Raw genomic sequence first — 21,390 nt, forward strand, 5'->3', positions numbered from 1 at the left:
CCCACGACCTCTGAAGGTCACAAAGAAGCTGGAGTCCAGATCATGGGAAGTGCAACTTCAATTTCTCTTTGTTAAGTGAGTTTTTCCCCCACTTTGCAACCTTTCTGGCCACGGTGGTTAAGCGAATCCATGCAGGTGTTAAGCGAGGAACGCGGTTGTTAAGTGGATCTCGTTTCCCCCTTGGCTTTGCGGGAGGTCGCAAAAGGGGATCACGTGATGGGGGGGATACCATGACCGTCATAAATACGAGTCAGTTACCGAGCGTCTGAATTTTGCTCACGTGGCTGCGGGGATGCTACAACAGTCATAAGTGTGGAACACGGTCCTAAGTCACCTTTTCCTGTGCCGTTGTCACTTGGAACGGTGACTAAATGAATGGTTGTAAGTTGAGGACCAACTGAAATGATGCTACTCTTCTTAGTCTTGGTTCGCCTCACTTGGACGACTGTAGTCCTCGACTTACGACCGCAATCGGGGCGGAATTTCCATTGCTAAGGAAGGCACTTAAGTGAGTTGTACCCCATTTTATGGCTTTTTTGTCATGGTTATTAAGTGGATCACAGCGGTTGTTAAGCAAATTTCACAGTCGTTAAGCGAATCCGGCTGGGACAGTCACATGACCCAGAAGACTGCAATCCCCATAAATACAGTTGGTCATTTAGTAACCGTCACTGAAAAGAGTAACCTAGGACCATTTTTGAGACATGTGATTTACATTCAGACATTTGGAAACTGACTTGCACTTACGACGGTCGCAGCGACCGTGGGTCACGTGATCCCCCTTTGCGATCTTCAGACAAGCCAAGTCGACGGCGAAGCCCGATTCACATAACAACTGTATTCCTAACTGAAGAGCCGCAGCGATCCCCTTAACAACGGCGACAAGAAAGGACGCAAAACAGAGCAAAACCCACTTAACAAACCTCTCACTTAACAACAGAAATGTTGCGCTCAATCGCGGACGTCACTCGAGGTCTATCTGCATTATGTCCATTGCGAAGCATCGGACTTCCGATCCCCCTGACTGTAGGGACGGTCATAAGTATGATGGTCGTAAGTATGAGAACCTGACGTAAATCCTTTTTTCCCAGTGCCCGTACCTGATTTATTCATTTAGTGTACATTGTTTCTAAATGATTGTTTCATTTAGTGAAACAATCATTTAGAAACAATGTACACTAAATGAATAAATCCCTTTTTTCCTCAGTGTCCGTACCTTCGGTCACTAAATGAAACAATCATTCATTTAGTAACCGAAGTTACAGGCCCTGGGGGGGGGGAAAACTGACTTAATGCAGGTCCAGAATTACCTACATTGGACTCCTTGTCTTCCTACCTACCTACCTTTTACCTGGGCTCTCCAGGCGTTCGAAACCCATCCTCCCAACAACACCCCTGCCAGGTAGGACAAGCGGGCACATAGCGGAAGCGCCTGCGCGCTACCAAGCCTTCTAGCTGGGCTCTGCAACCCAGATGCTCGACCGCTGGCTGGCAAAGCGGCTCCAAGGCTGACCCCACCTCCCGGCCCTATGAGTTCGAGCGAGCGGCACTCTGCACACGCCCCGGAGCCCCACTTACCGGGACCCAGATCCCTGAAGACGGCAGCGGGCGAAGCCGCACCCCGGTCCAAGACCCATCCCAGCAGGAGAAGCAGCAGGAGCCGCCACCGTCCGGGAAGCAGCGGAGAGCCGGCCAAAGGGGACCCCGGACGCTTCCCCAGCCCGGGGGTCGCGGAACCTCCGCGAAGCATGGCACAGTCCGTCACTGGACGCCGCCGCCGCCGCCGCTGATGCTGAGCTCCGCTTTCTCTTTCGTTTTGCCCCGGCCGGGGCGGGGATTTCGCGCAGGACGGCGCGGGGGTGATCCCTTGGAGGAGGCGGCCCTCTGAGCATGAGCAGAGAGCTGTCGAAGAGCCACCCTGCCGGTTCCCGGACGCGGATCGGGGGTCGCAAGCGCGAGAAACACACCCACCCACCCACTCCGTTTGCAGCGGGCGCCAGGTTGGGGAAGGCCAAGGCGGCTGCGCCCTGGGACTCAAACCCAGCGAAGGGCAGGGATTGTAAGGAGGCAAGAAGTGAGGAAGGGTGGGTCGCCCCGACCCGGGTTCTGACGACCCTCCTTGACACGCGTGCAAAGGAGCGGATGCGGCCGCTTTGGTATTCCGTGGGTTGCGCTCACGTGGGGAAGGGGGCGTCAATTGCAAGCCGGCTTGGCAGGAACCAAACCCTAACCCCGCGACTCGGGTTCTGACGACCCTCCTTGACACGCAGGGGGCTCATGCGTGCAAAGGAGCTGATGCGGCGGCTTTGGGCTGCCGTGGGTTGCACTCACGTGGGAAAGGGGGCGTCAACTGCAAGCGGGCTTGGCAGGACCCTAACCCTAACCGTGCGAACCAGAAGGGGAGTCTCCGAGCTCAGGCCAGTGAGCCAAGTTATCCCGTGTTATCTTCTGGGGGTTGGTTGCTGGGGAGAGGATGCGTTGGGGGTTATTTCTAAAAGGGTCAAGCAGGAAACAACGGCTTAATCAAGGAACTACCCAAGGAGGAAAGTCTACTCAAACCACCATTCAGAAGACAAACAGGGAGCAAAGTCCATTCCTTGTAGCACTGATGCTGTTCCCTAGTTCGGTGCTGAAACGTCTGCAAGAAAACAACTGAGCTCATAGAGCACAAAGGACCCCACAGTCCTCCGCTTCATTCATCTTCCTCCCTTTCGTTCCTTCTTCTGCTTCCTCTTCCCCTCTTCCTCCTCTCCACAAACCCCTCTCCCTTCTAGCAGTGATGATGTGACCTAGTTGGGTCATGAAACGTCTGCAAGAAAACCGCCAAGCTCAGAGAGCATATTCCTCCTTCTCCTCCTCCCCGTCCCCCCTCCTCCTCTTCCTCTTCGTCCTCCTCTCTGCAAACCCCATTCCTTCTAGCACTGATGCTGTTACCTACTTGGGTGATGAAACGTCTGCAAGAACACAGCCAAACTCAGAGAGCACCAAGGACTCCACAGTTCTCCTCCTCCTCTTGCTCTTCCTCCTCTTTTTCTTCTCCTTCCTCCTCCCCTTCTCCTTCTCCTCCATCCCCCCCACCCCCCTTTCCTTCTAGCATGGATTCTGTTACCTAATTGGGTCATGAAACGTCTGCAAGAAAACAACCAAACTCAGAGTGTACCGGGAACTGCGCAGTTCTCCTCGCTGCAAACCTCACTCCCTTCCAGCACTGATGGAGTTACCTAGTTGGATGATGAAGTGTCCGCAAGGAAACCCCCCAAGCTCAGAGAGCACCAAAGAGCACCTCCTCCCTCTCCTCCTCCTCTCTGAAAACTCTACTTCCTTCCCAGCACTGATGATGTTATCTGGTTTGGTCATGAAATGTCTGCAAGAAAACTAGCAAGCTCAGAAAGCATATTACTCCTCCTCCTCTTCTTCTTCTTCTTCCTCTTCCTCCTCTTCTTTCTCCTCCTCTTCTTCCTCTTCCTCCTCCTCCTCTTTTTCCTCTTCCTCCTCTTCTTCCTCCTCTTCTTCCTCTTCCTCCACCTCTTCTTCCTCTTCCTCCTCCTCTTTCTCCTCCTCTTCTTCCTCTTCCTCCTCCTCCTCTTTTTTCCTCTTCCTCCTCTTCTTCCTCCTCCTCCTCTTCTTCCTCTTCCTCCACCTCTTCTTCCTCTTCCTCCTCCTCTTTCTCCTCCTCTTCTTCCTCTTCCTCCTCCTCCTCCTCCTCTTTTTTCCTCTTCCTCCTCTTCTTCCTACTCCTCCTCTTCCTCTTCCTCCTCCTCCTCTTTTTTCCTCTTCCTCCTCTTCTTCCTCCTCCTCCTCTTCTTCCTCTTCCTCCACCTCTTCTTCCTCTTCCTCCTCTTCTTTCTCCTCCTCCTCTTCCTCTTCCTCCTCCTCCTCTTCTTTTTCCTCTTCCTCCTCTTCTTCCTCCTCCTCCTCTTCTTCCTCTTCCTCCACCTCTTCTTCCTCTTCCTCCTCCTCTTTCTCCTCCTCTTCTTCCTCTTCCTCCTCCTCCTCCTCCTCTTTTTTCCTCTTCCTCCTCTTCTTCCTACTCCTCCTCTTCCTCTTCCTCCTCCTCCTCTTTTTTCCTCTTCCTCCTCCTCCTCCTCCTCCTCTTCTTCTTCCTCTTCCTCCACCTCTTCTTCTTCCTCCTCCTCCTCCTCCTCTTCTTCTTCCTCTTCCTCCTCCTCTTCCTCCTCCTCTTCTTCCTCTTCCTCCTCCTCTTCTTTTTCCTCTTCCTCCTCTTCTTCCTCCTCCTCCTCTTCTTCCTCTTCCTCCACCTCTTCTTCCTCTTCCTCCTCCTCTTTCTCCTCCTCTTCTTCCTCTTCCTCCTCCTCCTCCTCCTCTTTTTTCCTCTTCCTCCTCTTCTTCCTACTCCTCCTCTTCCTCTTCCTCCTCCTCCTCTTTTTTCCTCTTCCTCCTCCTCCTCCTCCTCTTCTTCTTCCTCTTCCTCCACCTCTTCTTCTTCCTCCTCCTCCTCCTCCTCTTCTTCTTCCTCTTCCTCCTCCTCTTCCTCCTCCTCTTCTTCCTCTTCCTCCTCCTCTTCTTTTTCCTCTTCCTCCTCTTCTTCCTCCTCCTCCTCTTCTTCTTCTTCCTCTTCCTCCACCTCTTCTTCTTCTTCCTCCTCCTCCTCCTCCTCTTCTTCTTCCTCTTCCTCCTCCTCCTCCTCTTCCCACTGTTGAATCCTGAGCTATAAATATCCTCTTCTATTGGAACTCATATATATTGCTACTGTATATGCACTATAATATTGCCCAAAGTATTCGCTCACCTGCCTTTCCTCGCATGTGAACTGACTGTGACACCCCATTCCTAATCCATGGGGTTCAATGTGACGTCGGTCCACCCTTGGCAGCTATAACAGCTTCAACTCTTCTGGGAAGGCTCTCGACAAGCTTCAGGAGTGGGCTGAGGGGGATTTTGGACCATTCTTCCAGAGGTCACTTTGTGAGGTCACACACTGATGTTGGACGAGTTTACGTGGCCTCCCACTTCGTGGCTGAGTTGCTGTCGTTCCCAACACTTCCACGTTCTTATAATGCAGCTGACAGTGGACTGTGGGATATTTAGGAGCGAGGGAATTTCACGACTGGATTTGTTGCCCAGGTGGCTTCCTATCACAGTTCCACGCTGGAATTCACTGAGCTCCTGAGAGGGACCCCTTCTTTCACCAATGTTTGCACAAACAGGCTGCATGCCTAGGGACTTGGTTTTATACACCTGTGGCCATGGAAGGGATGGGAACACCTGATTCTGATTATTTGGATGGGGGAGCAAATACTTTCGGCAATATAATGTATATCTCCAAAAATGTCTCTATTGATTTCTGGTGACTTTATTGTCTGTCTGTCTGTTTCCCACCTTAATTAGTTTTAAAAATAACTCAAGGCAGCAAATATAGTCTCACCAAATTTCATAAGGCGGGACTAGAACTCACTGCCTCCTGGTGATTGGTCCAAAGTCTCCCAGCAGCCTTTCATGCCTAAAGCAGGACTAGAACTCACTGCCTCCTGGTTTTTAACCTTGTACCTTAACCATATTAATATATTTTTTTTCTAGAAACGTCTGCTCTGTTCCTATGTTGTAATAGCCAAATGAATATTTTCTCCCAAATTTTCATTTTTGCCCATGTTTTGTTAACATTTCTGAAAAGTCCGCCTTTCTAAAACTTCATTTTTTAAAATTCTCTTACCAGGATTTATATTCCTCTTTTGCTTTTAAATGCACCTCTAAAATGGACTTCTCGCTAAAATTATTAACTAATCTGCCGTAACTCAGAGCATTTAAAATCAGTTAAAAAGAAAAAATATCAGAAACCCAAAAGGCGCCTGGTAAAATTTTCACAGCGGGAAGGATGAGACTAAAACCAAAATAGGCACGAATAACTTGCTAAAAGTCCCATAAACATTTCCGGGGAAATTCTCAAGAAAATCAATTTGTGGGACGAGCAGCTGTGCTTTTCCAATGCAAAGTATTGAATGCAGATGTCAAAAATCCCCTCTTCAAACAGCAAATGATAAAGAATGTTGAGATGGTTGCTAAGACAAATATTGCCCTGTTTATTCTGGGATAACAAATCCAGTGTCAGAATGCAGACTTTCAAAATTCCTTTCAAAAGCAATTCAAGGCCAAACGGGAATTCTCATTTGAATTTGTGCGCAGGCCAACTTCTTTGAAAATGTACATTCTCCATCCCATTGAAGCCAACAAAATTTGCAGCTGTGTGTTGTTGTCAACTCCAGTTTCCTTCAAGATTTCCCAATTTTTATTCCAGACGGTCAGAAGTTGTAAATTAAAATTTCAAAGTGACAACGGCCCTGAAAGAAAAGGGACTTATGACCGTTCTTCACATTTACGACCATTGCAGCATCCCCCTGGCCACCTGGTCATAATTCTGACACTTGGCAACTGACTCATAATTATGACGGTTGCGATGGTCTTCCGGTCCATCCCTCAAGCAAAAAAACGCTACCACTTCAGACAAAGGGGTGTCCAATCTCTTCTTAAAAACTTTCAGTGTTGGAGCATTCACAGCTTCTGGAGGCAAGGAGTTCCACTGGTTAATTGCTCTCGCTGTCAGGAAGTTTCTCCTTAATTCCAGGTTGCTTCCCTATAGAATGGAATAGAATGGAATGAGATAGAATAGAATATATTGTAGTGTAGGATAGGATAGGATAGGATATATTGTAGAGTAGAGATAGGATAGAATTTAGAATAGAATAGGAATAGAATAGAACAGAACAGGAGTTGGAAGGGACCTTGGAGGTTTTCTAGTCCAACCTCCTGCTCAAGCAAGAGACGGTCTCTTAGAGACCCATACCACTTCGGACAAATGGCTCTCCAGTCTCTTTAAAATCTCAAATGATGGAGCACCCACAACTTCTGGAGGCAAGCTGTTCCACTGGTTAACTGTCCTCACTATTAGGACCTTTCTTCTTAATTCCAGGTTGCTTCTCTCCTTCATTAGTTCCCACCCATTGCTTCTTGTTCTACCCTCAGGTGCCTTGGAGAATAGCTTGACTCCCTCTTCTTTGTGGCAGCCCCTGAGATATTGGAAGGCTGCTATCACGTCTCCCTTAATCCTTCTTTTTATCAAACTAGACATACCCAGTTCCTGCAACTGCTCTTCGTATTTGGCCCGGCTTGGACCTTCATCCTGAAAGCCCTGGTGAATTAGCAGCTGCAGTTCAAGAGTTCAAGTTTTATCCCTTCGCTTGATCAATAAAGACCTCCCCTTTCTTCCAAATCTGACAGCTTCCTAGTGTTGGAAGAAATGTTTTTCTTGGTTCGGCTCCAAGTGGGAGAAAAAGACACTGGAGACATGGAGGCTGCTTGGAAAGATGGTTTAATGGTGGACAGGACCACATGGCTGGAGTCCTGAACAGAAAAGGTGATCAATATGCTTCAATGTTGGGAAGAAGAAGAGAAGGGAGGAAGAGAAGCTGAGTCCCTGGTTTTATGCCCTCTCTGGCCTTTGATCTTGAGCTTGTCTTCTAATTGGTTGTCAGACTCCCATGGGACCATGCAGGGGCAACATTTTGAATCCAGGGATGGTTGAGTTCTCAGATGCCATGTGGGGAGTTGGGTAAAGGGCCAATATTATCATGCCTTAATCCCATCCCCCTGGAGCTGAAGGGGAGAACTCTTTATTATGTAAAGCAGGGGTGTCCAAACTTGGGAACTTTAAGACTTGTGGACTTCAACTCCCAGAATTCCCCAGCCAGCATGGCTGGCTGGGGAATTTTGGGAGTTGAAGTCCACAAGTCTTAAAGTTCCCAAGTTTGGACACCCCTGATGTAAAGGGACTGGCTTGGCCTTCTTAAGGGCCCATTGACAAAGTGGGTGGAGGCAGGAAGCTACAGGGAGCTATTCTCGATTTAAAACATGTTTCTTCCTTTTCACATCCAGGGAAATATAATATTCTGCCTTTTCAATATTTCCTGGGAAATTTCATTTTTCTGGGAGAGGGCTGGGTGATAACTTCCTACACTGGATTTTATGCTGCCAGGTCAAATATTTGAACGTCAAGGGTGTCCTCGGGTGAGAAACGGAGCAGATTTGACTTTCTCAGCCAGATGTCGGCTGAAGATTCTCCATCATCCAGGTCATGGTTGTCCCAAAAATGCTTTTTCTTCTTCTTCAAGAGGCAGCTGGACTTTCTGGTTTTTCTTTGAAGGCATTTTGCTTCTCATCCAAGAAGCAAAAGAAGCCTCCAGTGATGAAGCTCCCACAGCTTCTGAAGGCAACTTCTGAAGGCAACAAAGAGGTTTAGGGGACTGGAGACTAAAATATATAAAGAACGGTTGCAGGAACTGGGCATTTAATGAAAGGAAGGACCAGGGGAGACATGATAGCAGTCTTCCAATATCTCAGGGGTTGCCACAAAGAAGAGGGAGTCAAGCTATTCCCCAAAGCACCTGAGGGTAGAACAAGAAGCAATGGGTGGAAATTAATCAAGGAGAGAAGCAACTTAGAACTGAGGAGAAATTTTCTGACAGTCAGAACAATTAATCAGTGGAACTCCTTGCCTCCAGAAGTTGTGAATGCCCCAACACTGGAAGTCTTTAAGAAGATGTTGGATAGCCATTTGTTTGAAACGGTATAGGATTTCCTGCCTAGGTAGGGGGTTAGACTAGAAGACCTCCAAGGTCCCTTCCAATTCTGCTATTGTATTGTATTGTTCCATGGGTTGATTGTCAGAAAATTTCTCCTTATTTCCAGGTTGAATCTCTCCTTGTTCAGTTTTCATCCATTATGCCTTGTCTGGCCTTCGGGTGATTTGGAGAATAGCTTGACCCCCTCCTCTCTGTGGCAGCCCCTCAGGTATTGGATCGAATTGAATTGGGTGACCCATTTAGTCCTTTTGGATGTCTCTTCTTTTCTCCAAGGCATTTAAAGGCTGGAGAAGGAGCAACTGATGGAAACTAATCAAGAAGAAAAGCAACTTTAAGCCAAGGAGAAATTTCCTGACAGTGAGGACAACCCATCAGTGGAACAGTTTGTCTCCAGAGGTTACGGGTACTCCATCACTGGAGGTTTTTAAGAAGAGATTGGACAACCACATGTCTGGTGCAGCATCTCCTGCTTCAGCAGAGGGTTGGACTAGAAGACCTCCAAGGTCCCTTCCAACTCTGTTATTCTGTTAATAATGAGTCATCTCTCACGGGTGCTTGAATGGGTCTTTTGGCTCATTGGAAAAGTTGAGTTGGGTGACCCCCTATAGTCCTTTCTGATTCCACAGTTCTATGAATCTGTGTCACAGAGCAGATCCACTGTTCCATAAGTGGAATCTTGCACATCTTCCTGTAACAGTCTCAACTGTCGCTCCTAAATTCAATTCAGATGGCTGACTCACAGTCATCTTCCCCCAAATGGACAGAAGGTGTGATGGACACACCTCATGTCTACAAATGAAGTCCCTTGGATTGTTGTTGTTGAGGATGCCTCTGGATTCACTTCGATCTCCAGACCATCTCAGATCTTGCGAACCTCTGTTAAGAGGCGTTCTCTTCAAGTTCTGGTCCTCACCATCTTAAGATTGTTCCAAATTCTTTTCTCTACTGGTCCAGGTAAAGTTTGCTCCTGTTTTGGGCTTTTCTGTTTCATCTGTAACTTTGGCTTGGGTTCACACAGCTTGCCAAGCTCGGTTAGTTAGTTAGTTAGTTCATTAGATTTCCAGTGACTTTAATTGTTCCCTTTAAAGTTTAGCATCCTGAGATTGGCGTGACGTGGATGAGAAATGATCGTTGAATTTGAAAGAGAAAGAGAGAGTTTTACCTTTGTAAAAGTGGCTTCTTGGCCCACCTGGAAATATGACTTACCAAGTCATTTGGGCAAGTCATTTAGGTGTTTATTAAAGTATTTTACAGGGTACAGAAACAAATGATACATACATTCAATATAACATGGATGAGATGGGAGAATTCAACACTAGAAAACAGTGATTGTAGATTAAATAGCTAGGTAGCTAGGTAGCTAGGTAGCTAGATAGCTAGATAGCTAGATAATGATAGATAGATAGATAGATAGATAGATAGATAGATAGATAGATAGATAGATAGATAGAAATAGATAGCAATAGATAGATAGATAGAAATGATAGATAGATAGATAGATAGATAGATAGATAGATAGATAGATAGATAGATAGATAGAATGACAGACAGAGAGATGGATTGATGGATGGATGGATGATAGGATCAAAATAGAGGATAGATAAAGATAAAGATAATTAGAGATTAGATAGAGATAGATAGATAGATAGAATGACAGAGATGGATGGATGGATGGATGAGAGGATCAAAATAGAAGATAGATAGATAGGATAAAGATAGATAGAGGATAGATAAAGATAGAAATGAGAGAGGGATGGAGAAAGCAAGGGGGAGAGAGGGAGAAAGGGAGAGAGAGAGAGAGATATTAGACAGACAGACAGACAGACAGACAGACAGACAGATATATCGGTTGATGGAACAGGTTGCCTTCAGAAATTGGGAGTGCTCCATCACAAGTTCTTTAAAAAGAGTCCTGACAACCACCTGTTTGAAATGCTGTAGGGTCTCCTGCTTGTGCAGCGGGTTGGACTAGAAGACCTCCAAGGACCCTTCCAGCTCTGTTCTGATTGAGATGAAATCTGGGCCTTGCAAAGAAATGAAGGAAGGCACTTGCTACTTTGGGGCTCAGTTTCGGATCGTAAATTGAGGACTACCTGTACCAGAAGGGCACACTCAAGCACAGATTAAAGTACATTTCAGAACGAACATGGGCATTTAAACCCCAAAGCCCTAGAACTACATAACCCATCCGCTCAACAGGTGATTTTGCCAGCTGTCCCAGAACCAATTGCTGATTCCTAAATAAGTGGAGACCTCCTTTCTAACTACAGCTTGCCTCCAATTTGTTTCTCCTGCGTCTTTCTCCCAGCTTGGAGTAAGATTTTAATGGATTTTAATGCCAACCGGGGCAAAAATGTGTTTACAATATTTATTTTATTTGCAGGTTGAAATCTGTGCATGATGAGCACTTTCTATTTGACGCACGAGGTGCATTTCTCTCCCCATCCGAATCTGGTAAATAAAAATCTTTTTTTTCTAAACTGAAGGAAGGAAAATTTTGTTTATCAGTCTCATTGTACAGTACATGTCCAGCAAATAGCTATTCTCATAAAGCACCGGTCATTCACAAGAGTGAAGTTCAACACTGCTCCGAAAATGTTCTTTCCAAAATCTAACTTTGGTTAGGTCAGGTGTTTCCCAATATTGGCAACTTTTAAGATATGAGGACTTCAACTCCCAGCTGGCTGGGGAATTCTGGGAGTTGAAGTCCACTGGTCTTCAAATAGTTACAACAGTTGGGGAATTCTGGGAGTTGAAGTCCACTGGACTTCAAATTGTTGCAATAGCTGGGGAAGTCTGGGATTTGAAGTCCATCCGTCTTCAAGTGGTTGATTCAGCTGGGGAATTCTGGGAGTTGAAGTCCACTGGGCTTCAAATTTTTGCAATAGCTGGGAAATTCTGGGATTTGAAGTCTATCCGTCTTCAAGATGGATTTGTAACTGGCTGACCAACCACACTCAAAGTGTAGTCCTCAATGGAACTGCATCTACATGGAGGGAAGTATGCAGTGGAGTACCCCAAAGCTCTGTTTTAGGCCCAGTACTCTTCAACATCTTCATCAATGATTTGGATGAGGGAATAAATGGGGAACTCATCAAATTTGCAGATGACACCAAGCTGGCAGGAATAGCCAACACTCCAGAAGATAGGCTAAAGATACAGAAGGATCTTGACAAACTTGAACATTGGGCAATATCTAATAAAATGAAATTCAATGGTGAAAAGAGTAAGGTTCTACAATTAGGCAAGAAAAAGGAAATGCACAGGTACAGTATAGATGGTACCTTGCTCAACAGTAGTAACTATGAGAGGGATCTTGGAGTCCTAGTGGACAACCATTTAAATAGGAGCCAGCCGTGTGCAGCAGCTGCCAAAAAAGCCAACACAGTTCTAGGCTGCATAAACAGAAGGAGAGAATCAAGATCACGCGAAGGGTTAATACCACTTTATAAGGCCACACTTGGAATACGGCATTCAGTTTTGGTCACCACGATGTAGAAAAGATGTAGAGACTCTAGAAAGAGTGCAGAGAAGAGCAACAAAGAGGATTAGGGGACTGGAGACTAAAACATAGGAAGAACGGTTGCAGGAACTGGGTAGGTCTAGTTTAATAGAAAGAAGGACTAGAGGAGACATGATAGCAGTCTTCCAATATCTCAGGGGTTGCCACAAAGAAGAGGGAGTCAAGCTATTCTCCAAAGCACCTGAGGGCAGGACAAGAAGCAATAGATGGAAACTAATCAAGGAGAGAAGCAACTTACAACTGAGGAGAAATTTCCTGACAGTTAGAACAATTAATCAGTGGAACAGAAGTTGCCTCCAGAAGTTGTGAATGCCCCAACACTGGAAGTCTTTAAGAAGATGTTGGATAGTCATTTGTCTGAAACGGTATAGGGTTTCCTGCCTAGGTAGGGGGTTGGACTAGAAGACCTCCAAGATCCCTTCCAACTCTATTCTATTCTATGTATCTATGTCTCTATATCTATCTATATATCTGTCTGTCTGTCTGTCTGCCTATCTATCTGTCTATCTATCTATCTACCTGTCTGTCTATCTATCTAAATTAATCAATCAGTGGAACAGAAGTTGCCTCCAGAAGTTGTGAATGCCCCAACACTGGAAGTCTTTAAGAAGATGTTGCATAGCCATTTGTGTGAAACTGGTATAGGGTTCCTGCCTAGGCAGGGGGTTGGACTAGAAGACCTCCAAGGTCCCTTCCAACTCTGCTATTGTATTGTATTGTAAGTGGTTGATTCAGCTGGGGAATTCTGGGAGTTGAAGTCCATCCGTCTTCAAGTGGTTGATTCAGCTGGGGCAGTGATGGCTAACCTTTTTCGAAAGGTGTGCCAAAACTGTGTGTGAACAACCGCCCCACCTGCGCACGTGCGAGCCACCCCAAGGGGGAGGGGAATTTTCACCTTCACCAGGCTCTGGAGCCTTTCCTGAAGCCTGGGTAGTGTGAAAAACAGCCCAACGGCCCAACCGGAACTTCCGGTTGGGCTGTTGGACCTGTTTTTCACCCTCTCTAGGCCCGGAGCCTGGGGAGGGCGAAAACAATCTTCCCCGGCCCTCCAGAAGGCTGAAAATCAGCTAAGGGCTGCCAAGGGCTGCCATGTCAGCAAATGTGGCTTTGAGTACCATAGGTTCAACTTCACCATCATGGAGCTGGGGAATTCTGGGAGTTGAACTCCATCAATCTTAAAAATTGTTGAAGTCCACCAATCTTAAAATGGTGGAGAATTTTGGGAGTTGACATCCACTACCCGTCGTCAAGGTGTTGAGATACGTGGGGAACTCTGGGAGCTGAAGGCTCAAAGTTGCTGAGGCAACTGGAGAATTCTGGGAATTGAAGTTCACCCGTCTTTAAATGGCCAAGGAGTTTAGATAATGCCTGTGTTCCCCCCCCCCCCCCGATCCTCCTTCACGTAGGGTTGAAGTTCCTCAAACTTTCTCCCCAGCGTCTCTGCTTAGACGGAGTTAGTGCACGTTGGAGTCCCAAGGATGCTCTTCAAAAGGCAACTGGACGCCCTTAGTCTTTTGGGGTGCTTTTAAAAAAATGTTTCACTTCTCATCCAAGAGACTTTCTCACTTGTGAGGTGCACATTGAGGTACATGGAGGTGGTACCTCACAATGCCTTTGCCAAGGCCCAGGCAACTGATTGGTCAAGTGGTCCAGCCCAGTCTTCAGACAAGAGAAAAGAGAAGATCGCTGGAAATCACTCACGAGGAGAGAAGATGCCCAGGTTTTGCTCCAAATCAAGGAAATGGGATGTCCATGGAGATTCTCCGTCATCCAGGTCATGGTTGTCCCAAAGATGCTTTTTCAAAAGGCAACTGGACTTTCTTGCCATTTTTTTTGAAGAAGTTTCGCTTCTCCTCTAAGAAGCTTCCTCAGTTCTGGCTGGATGGTGGGGAAACGGAAGGATTGATGCTCCTTGCAGACAGCTGGTCATTTGCCTCCTTTTAGAGAGCCGTTGAGGCCTCTTGGAGGCTTAGCTGTGTCCTCACCTGAGTAGTGCAAAGGGGTGTTGTGGGAAGCCGCACCCTCCTAAAGAATGAAATGTTTTGGGGAATATTAAAAGAGGCAGAATATTATATTTCCTGAAAAGGAAAAAAAATGGAGAAATGGATATTTTTACCTATTCAAAAAGCCAGGCTACCCTACTCATAAAACGCCTTCAGCCACAGCTCCCACAGAAGGCCAGAGCTGATACAATACAATACAATAGCAGAGTTGGAAGGGACCTTGGAGGTCATCTAGTCCAACCCCCTGCCTAGGCAGGAAACCTTATACCTTTTCAGACAAATGGCTATCCAACAGCTTCTTAAAGACTTCCAGTGTTGGGGCATTCACAACTTCTGGAGGAAACTTCTGTTCCACTGATTAATTGTTGTAACTGTCAGGAAGTTTCTCCTCAGTTCTAAGTTGCTTCTCTCCTTGATTAGTTTCCACCCGTTGCTTCTTGTTCTACCCTGATGGGGTTAAGAATTTACATTCCCCCCACCTAAATTCCAAGGACAGGAAAGGACCTTTAGGACATAATGGGATTTATCCACCACCGTCAAAATAGCAAAAGACACAAGGCTCCTACATTGCACAACCTCCCTGGAGCATCTCAATCATCAAAACCCAGAACCGTATAAAAATCCACTCACCCACTCAGCTATTTTGTCAGCCATCCCAGAAACATGTTGCTGTCCCTGAAGTTTCTGAAAAACCAAATAAACGGAGGGCTTCTTTCCTTGTAGCCAGCTTCCATTTTATTCCCAGCGTATTTTTTCCCCTCCCGGATCGGAACCGGATTGGATTTTCCTTCCTACAGTGTGGAAGCTTCTTGGAACCGTTTTAAGGACTTTGTTGTAGACTGGAGATAGACGATGTTTCCTGCTTAACATACGTCTTCAAGAAACACAAGAAACTCCAGCTGCCTTGTGAAAAAGCTCTTTGGGGACAAGGAAATAGGATACTGAGGTTTAACGCCCAGATTAAGGAATGGGGTAGAATCAGAGCAGGATTAAAATGGAAACTTGGGGGGCAGAATATAGAATAACTATCCTTGTTGACTTTCAGGAAAAGGGCGGAAAGCAGGAGTGTCCAAACTTGGGAACTTTAAGACTTGTGGACTTCAACTCCCAGAATACCCCAGCCAACATAGCTGGCTGGGGAATTCTGGGAGTTGAAGTCCACAAGTTTTAAAGTTCCCAAGTTTGGACACCCCTGGCGTAAAGGATCAAGCGTTTCCATGTCACCCCACTTTGCTTGCAACAGCTTTCTCTGACCCAGGACACAAGCGGAGCGGCCATTTTGGCACATTACTGATAGTCCTCGATTTACGATGGCTCATTTAGTGACCGCCTGCAGATGAAAGTGTTATAAAAATATTAGAAGGTGCAAAAATGGATAGATTAACACTTAAAAGAAAGAAACTGAGCACTTCTCAACATGGGACTTGCTTGACCGACAGCTAACTAACAGAAAGAGAGGCTGGAAACTAAAAAGGGTAAAAGGAAATTGTTTAGCATGAATAAGCTCATTGTACTATTACTAGGTGATTATTATTGATATAGATGCTATGATTACTATTACGATTGTTGTTTTTCTACTTAGAATGAATTGTACCCAGAAAAAGACGTCGTTCAGAGAGTTATTGAGTTTTTAATGTTTTAAAGAAAAATGTACTAGTAAAAAATTTTTTTTTAAAAAAAGAAAGTTGAAACAGCACTGGAAAAATGGACTTACGACCGTTTTTCACACTTACGACTGGCTTCTCCCTCAGCTTTGCTGGTCAAAAGCTGGCCAAAGGGGCTCAGGTGACAAACCCCACCACCACCCCCGGACACGCCGACCATCATAAGAGTCTGTATTTTGATCGCGTGACCTGTAACGGTCGTGTGGGAAAAACGGTCATAAGCCCGTTTTTGCAGCTGTTAACTTTGAACGCCCACAAAATGAACCGTTGTAAGTCGAGGACTACCTGTAGGGGGTTCTGTCAGGGGGAGAGTCCAAAAAAGTCAAACTGGACGCCACGAATGGGGGATCCAAGCCCCACCCCCTTCAGGCCTAAAGGGGGCGGAGTTCAGTCCTCCCGCCACGGGGTGCCATTTTGACTTTTTTGACCTCGAACGCCTTTTCCCTTCCTCCCAGCAACCTAAAATCCTGATTTTGGAGACCCTCAAACAGTGTTTCCTTCTCTCTTCGCAGACCCAGTATTTTATCCCTCCGAACGATGTGGATTTCCAAGAGCGCCTGGAGGAGCACCGGAGAGAAATTTCCATCATGCTGAGGTCTTCGGAATTCAACCAGGACAAGACAGCTCTGATCGTCACCAACAGCCCCTTCCCCCTCCTCATTTCTGGCCAGCACCTCACAACCCCCTTCCAGTTCTTTCCCAAGGATTTGGCCAGGAGGGTAAGTGGACTCTCTGCGCGTCCACCCAACAGGAAAATGGATGGATGGATGGATAGGATGGGAAGGAGGGAGGGAAGGAAAGAAAGAAGTTGTAAAAGAAGGGAAAGGAAGGAAGGAAGGAAGGGAGGAAAAGAAGGGAAAAGAAGGAAGGAAGGGGAAGTTAGGTAGGTAGGTAGATATAAAGGAAGGAAGGAAAAGAATGGAAAGGAAGGAAGGAAGGAGGGAAGGAATGAAGGAAGGAAGGAAAAGGAAGAAAAGGAAGGAAGGAAGGAAGGGGGAGGGAGGGAGGGGGGAAGGAAGGAAAGAAAAGGAAGAAAGGAAGGGAGGGAAAGGTGGAGAAAGAAAGGAAGGAAGGAAGAAAAGAAGAAAGAAAGAAAGAGAAAGAAAGCCCCCTCCCATTTAATAGAGGGAATCCAGAGGGTGGTTGTATCCCTTGGGGATTGGTTCAAAGACACACTTAATCAGAATAACAGAGCTGGAAGGGACCTTAGAGGTCATCTACTTCAACCCCATTTTAATCGTAACCTTGGATGAACAAAAAACAGTTTCAAGGTTTACAGAGCCAGCTACACAGAATTGTAAGAGAAGGACTAGGGATGATTAGGGGCGACTGTGTTTGTGTGTGACTATTGCACAGCCTGGTATGATACAGGTAGTCCTCAACTTACGACTGGCCGCTTACCGACTATTCAAAGTTATGACAGCGCTCCCCAGAGCTACTTAAGACTCACATTCGAAGTTCCAACACCCACCCGCTTGGTCACATGATCCCATTTTTGGATCCCACGTATGGCTCTCCTATGGTTAAGTGACCACAATTTATTAACTTTTTTTCATCAGAAACTATCATTTAATTCCAGATTTCTGGTTAAACATTGCCCATCGTGGACATCGGATTCACTTAACGACCCCCACCGAAAAGGTTGTAAAACTGGTCACCGCCACTTGGTGACCCACTTAAGAACTAACCACAACTTATGACCATAATTCCGGGCTCAGTGATGGTTGTAAGTTGAGGACTGCCTGTATCCAACTTACCGCCTCCCCCTCCCCCCCAATTTCGCAAGGGTACTGACTCTCTTCCTTTCTTACCCAGTCTTTCCCGCAGAGCTTCCGGGATCAAACCCCCCGCTGCTTACCCCCAGTGAGGGTCTCATCCAAGGAACCCCCCGGGATGGAGACCAAAAAGCTGAAAATCCCCACGCAATTAAGGTACCAAATCTTACAGGCTGTGCATTATGGTTTTTCTTTCCAATTAAAGCAACTTAAGAGATCATCATTGTCTTTTAACAACCCCATAATCCCTTGCGGGGTGGAGACAGGGCAACTGAATGGAGCTAGCAGGGTGTTTGAATGGCCAGATGCCCTTCCCTGTCGCCAATGAGGAGTTTTGTTCGGCAGATACATTCTCATTGTGCCCAGAGAGAGGAATATCTGCCTCTACTTAGGATCGAACTCACAGCTTCTTGATTGTGAGGTGAGAACTCTAGGTCACCCCGCCACTCTTTAAAGCAACTTAAGAGATGTCAGGGCCCAAATCAAGACTGACACGTGGTTCGCTTAGTGACTGTTCAAAGTTACAACGGCCCTGAGAAAAAGCGACTTAGGACTCCGTTTCACACTTACGACCATTGCAGCATCCCTGGGGTCACGTAATCAAAATTCAGACACTTGGTAACTGACTCGTTTTTATGACCGTCGTAATGTCCTGGGGTGACGTGATCCCCTTTTGCAATTTTTCCTTTCCTCTTCTCGACCGTCTCATCGTTATTCCTAAGAAGTCGATGCTTCCTGTCCACAAATGTTTTTATTTCCTAAATCTTAGATACGGAGATATTATTTTATTTTGGAATCCTTTTCAGCAAATCTTTTGTTAGCCACTTGAATATTCTGGGGTCCAAATTGAGATTTCTGAGCGTGAAAAAAGAAAAAAGCCTCTCGTCTTTTCAGCAGGTTCACCAACAAGAAGGATTTCAAAGGCGAAGCCCGTTTTTCCAAAAATTACGCCGAGAGGAAGTTACAAAGGTTGTATCCTCAGCTCCACCTTCATTCTAGGCTAGGTAAGATTAACAGAGTCGGAAGGGACCTCCCCCCCCCCCCCCAAGCCCAAGCAGAAGACCCTACAACATTTCTGATAGAGTCCATTCTCTTCTTGAAGAGGCTGAAACTCCCACAACTTCTGAAGGCAACTTCTGTTCCATTCAATATAGAATAGCAGAGTTGGAAGGGACCTTGGAGGTCTTCTAGTCCAACCCCCTGCCTAGGCAGGAAACCCTATACGGTTTCAGACAAATGGCTATCCAAACTCTGCTTAAAGACTTCCAGTGTTGGGGCATTCACAACTTCTGGAGGCAAGGAGTTCCACTGATTGATTGATTGATTAATTTAGATAGATAGATGATAGATGATAGATAGATAGATAGATAGATAGATAGATAGATAGATGATAGATAGATAGATAGATAGATAGATAGATGATAGATAGATAGATATAGATAGATAGATAGTTAAAGATAGATACGATCGATAGATAGATAGATAGATAGATAGATGATAGATAGATACAGTAGATAGATAAATACATAGAATAGAGTTGGAAGGGACCTTGGAGGTCTTCTAGTCCAACCCCCTGCCTAGGCAGGAAACCCTACACCTCTTCAGACAAATGGCTATCCAACATCTTCTTAAAGACTTCCAGTGTTGGGGCATTCACAACTTCTGGAGGCAACTTCTGTTCCACTGATTAATTAAGATAGATAGATAGATAGATAGATAGATAGATAGATAGATAGATAGATAGATAGATAGATAGATAGATAGATAGATAGATAGATACAGTAGATAGATAAATACATAGAATAGAGTTGGAAGGGACCTTGGAGGTCTTCTAGTCCAACCCCCTGCCTAGGCAGGAAACCCTACACCGTTTCAGACAAATGGCTATCCAGCATCTTCTTAAAGACTTCCAGTGTTGGGGCATTCACAACTTCTGGAGGCAACTTCTGTTCCACTGATTAATTGTCCTCGACTTACAACAGTTCATTTAGTGACTGACGTTACGACGGCACTGAAAAAAAGTGACATAAACCGTTTTTCAAACTCAGACCTTCGAAATTCGAAGTTTAAGCCGTGTGGACTTCAACTCCCAGAATTCTCCAGTTTGGCTAGTTTAAGCCGCAATCGAAATTCAGATGCTTGGCAAACGACTCGTATTTATGACGGTTGCAGTGATCCCCTTTGGCGACCTTCTGACCAGAAACTTCATTCATTTAACAAACTCCCCTTTTACGACTCTCAGCCCTTAAGTCAGGGGTACCAAACGCATCCAGCCCACAGGGTGCTTAGATCTGGCCTGTGGGCTGATGCAGGAGGCCGCTGAGGCTGAAAACGGAGCCTCGATGAGTGACGTCGAGGTGGCCACGCCTACCCGAGCCATGACACCCCCTCCCCAAGGTCAAACACAACCCTGATGCGGCCCTCAATGAAATTGAACTTGACACCCCCGCCTAAAGTTATCCAGGGTAGAGTCAGGGCGACTGGATGGAGCAGAGCATTTACTGGCCAGATGCCCTTCCTGACGCCACGTGGAGTTCACAGCAGATTTTTTTTCCCTTTGTGCCCGGAGAGAAAGAAATATCTGCTGCTATCTAGGATTGAGCTCTCAACCTTCCGAACGGGAGGCGATTAGCTTCACCACTAGGCCACCACAACGCTCCCAGCTTCACTTAACAACCGGGTGACTAAATTTAAGAACCGCCGTGACCCACTTAGCACACGTGGCGAGGAAAGCCAATTGGGGTGGGGGGAAACGACTCACTTGACACATTTCTCACTTAGCACCACACATTCTGGGCTCGGTTGCGGTCGTACGTCGAGGACTACCTGCAAACAGAGGTAGCATAGTCACTGTCCTGTTTTTCTTTGCAGATGACTTGAAAAATCAGCCCCTTCCAAGCATCCAGGGGTGGCCTGCGACGAAGATTCAGTGGGAGCCCCTGACCCTTTCCTGCCTGACTGAAATGAAGCCCACCTTTATTGTCCCCGGAGAAGACGGCTTTAGACACGGGAAGGCCCCCCTCTGGATTGTAAATAACTCAGTGGTATTAAATTCCCCCTAGTCAAATCTTAGCTGACTGGCTGCCTTCTGCAGGGTGGGTTTCTCTGTGATTGTTCTGACCGAGGCTTCCCGAGAGCCTGAAGGAAACTCCTGGTCCCGATAAAAACCCCTTTTATTAATTTATAGTGAATTCTGCTCATTCACATCCGGCAAAGTCTTTCAAAGGAGGATTTACGGTCACAGACCTTCTCTGGCTTGGAGAGCTGCCAGGCTGACATCTGCAAAACTTGGCAAGGAGTCTCGGAGAGTCACGAACCAATGAAGCGAACTAATGGTCTCCTGCAAACTCCACTCCCCCTTTGCTCCTCTTTTATTCCCTCTTGGAGGGGCCATTCATCGTCCACCTGTGGCTTTACTCCCAAGTCGACCCCTGTTCTTTAGCCATTCCTTTCGTCTGGCAACTCTGCGCATGCGCACACTGGGAACAGGCTCCAGCTGTTCTTCTGCCTCACTGATGTCTGAAGGCAGCTGAGAACTGGCATATGGTCCTGGCCCCCTCTCTCCTTCCGACACAGAGCCCTCATCAGAGCCTTCCTCAACTCCAGGACTGGCCCAGCTTCCTCCCCAACCTCCTCACTGTCCGAATTTACTGCCAGCTCCACTGGCCACAACAGTGAAGTGGAGACCTCAGTTCCTACCAAAGATATTGATGATTGGTGGTCTCTTGGGACAGAGGTGGGGAACAGTGGCCCTTTAACAATTTGTGGACTTCAACTCCCAGAATTCCCGAGCCAGCCTCTTTGGCTGAGGAATTCTGGGAATTGAAGTCC

The 21,390-nt window shown here is 46.5% G+C and overlaps 1 protein-coding gene across 1 annotated transcript; it reads left to right on the top strand.

Annotated features, from left to right (window-relative positions):
• Positions 1-10,964: 10,964 nt before the first annotated feature.
• Positions 10,965-20,621, top strand: TSGA13 (testis specific 13; the record flags this gene model as incomplete). Its single annotated transcript, XM_081958690.1, has 5 exons — positions 10,965-11,048; positions 16,297-16,503; positions 17,600-17,715; positions 18,454-18,563; positions 20,431-20,621. Exons 1-5 carry the CDS (start codon positions 10,992-10,994, stop codon positions 20,619-20,621), a joined length of 681 nt encoding a protein of 226 aa, XP_081814816.1. The 5' UTR covers positions 10,965-10,991.
• Between the last annotated feature and the right edge of the window lie 769 nt (positions 20,622-21,390).

The sequence above is a fragment of the Natrix helvetica genome (assembly GCF_964273705.1).
Source record: "Natrix helvetica genome assembly, chromosome: 6".
Taxonomy (NCBI): Eukaryota; Metazoa; Chordata; class Lepidosauria; order Squamata; family Natricidae; genus Natrix; species Natrix helvetica.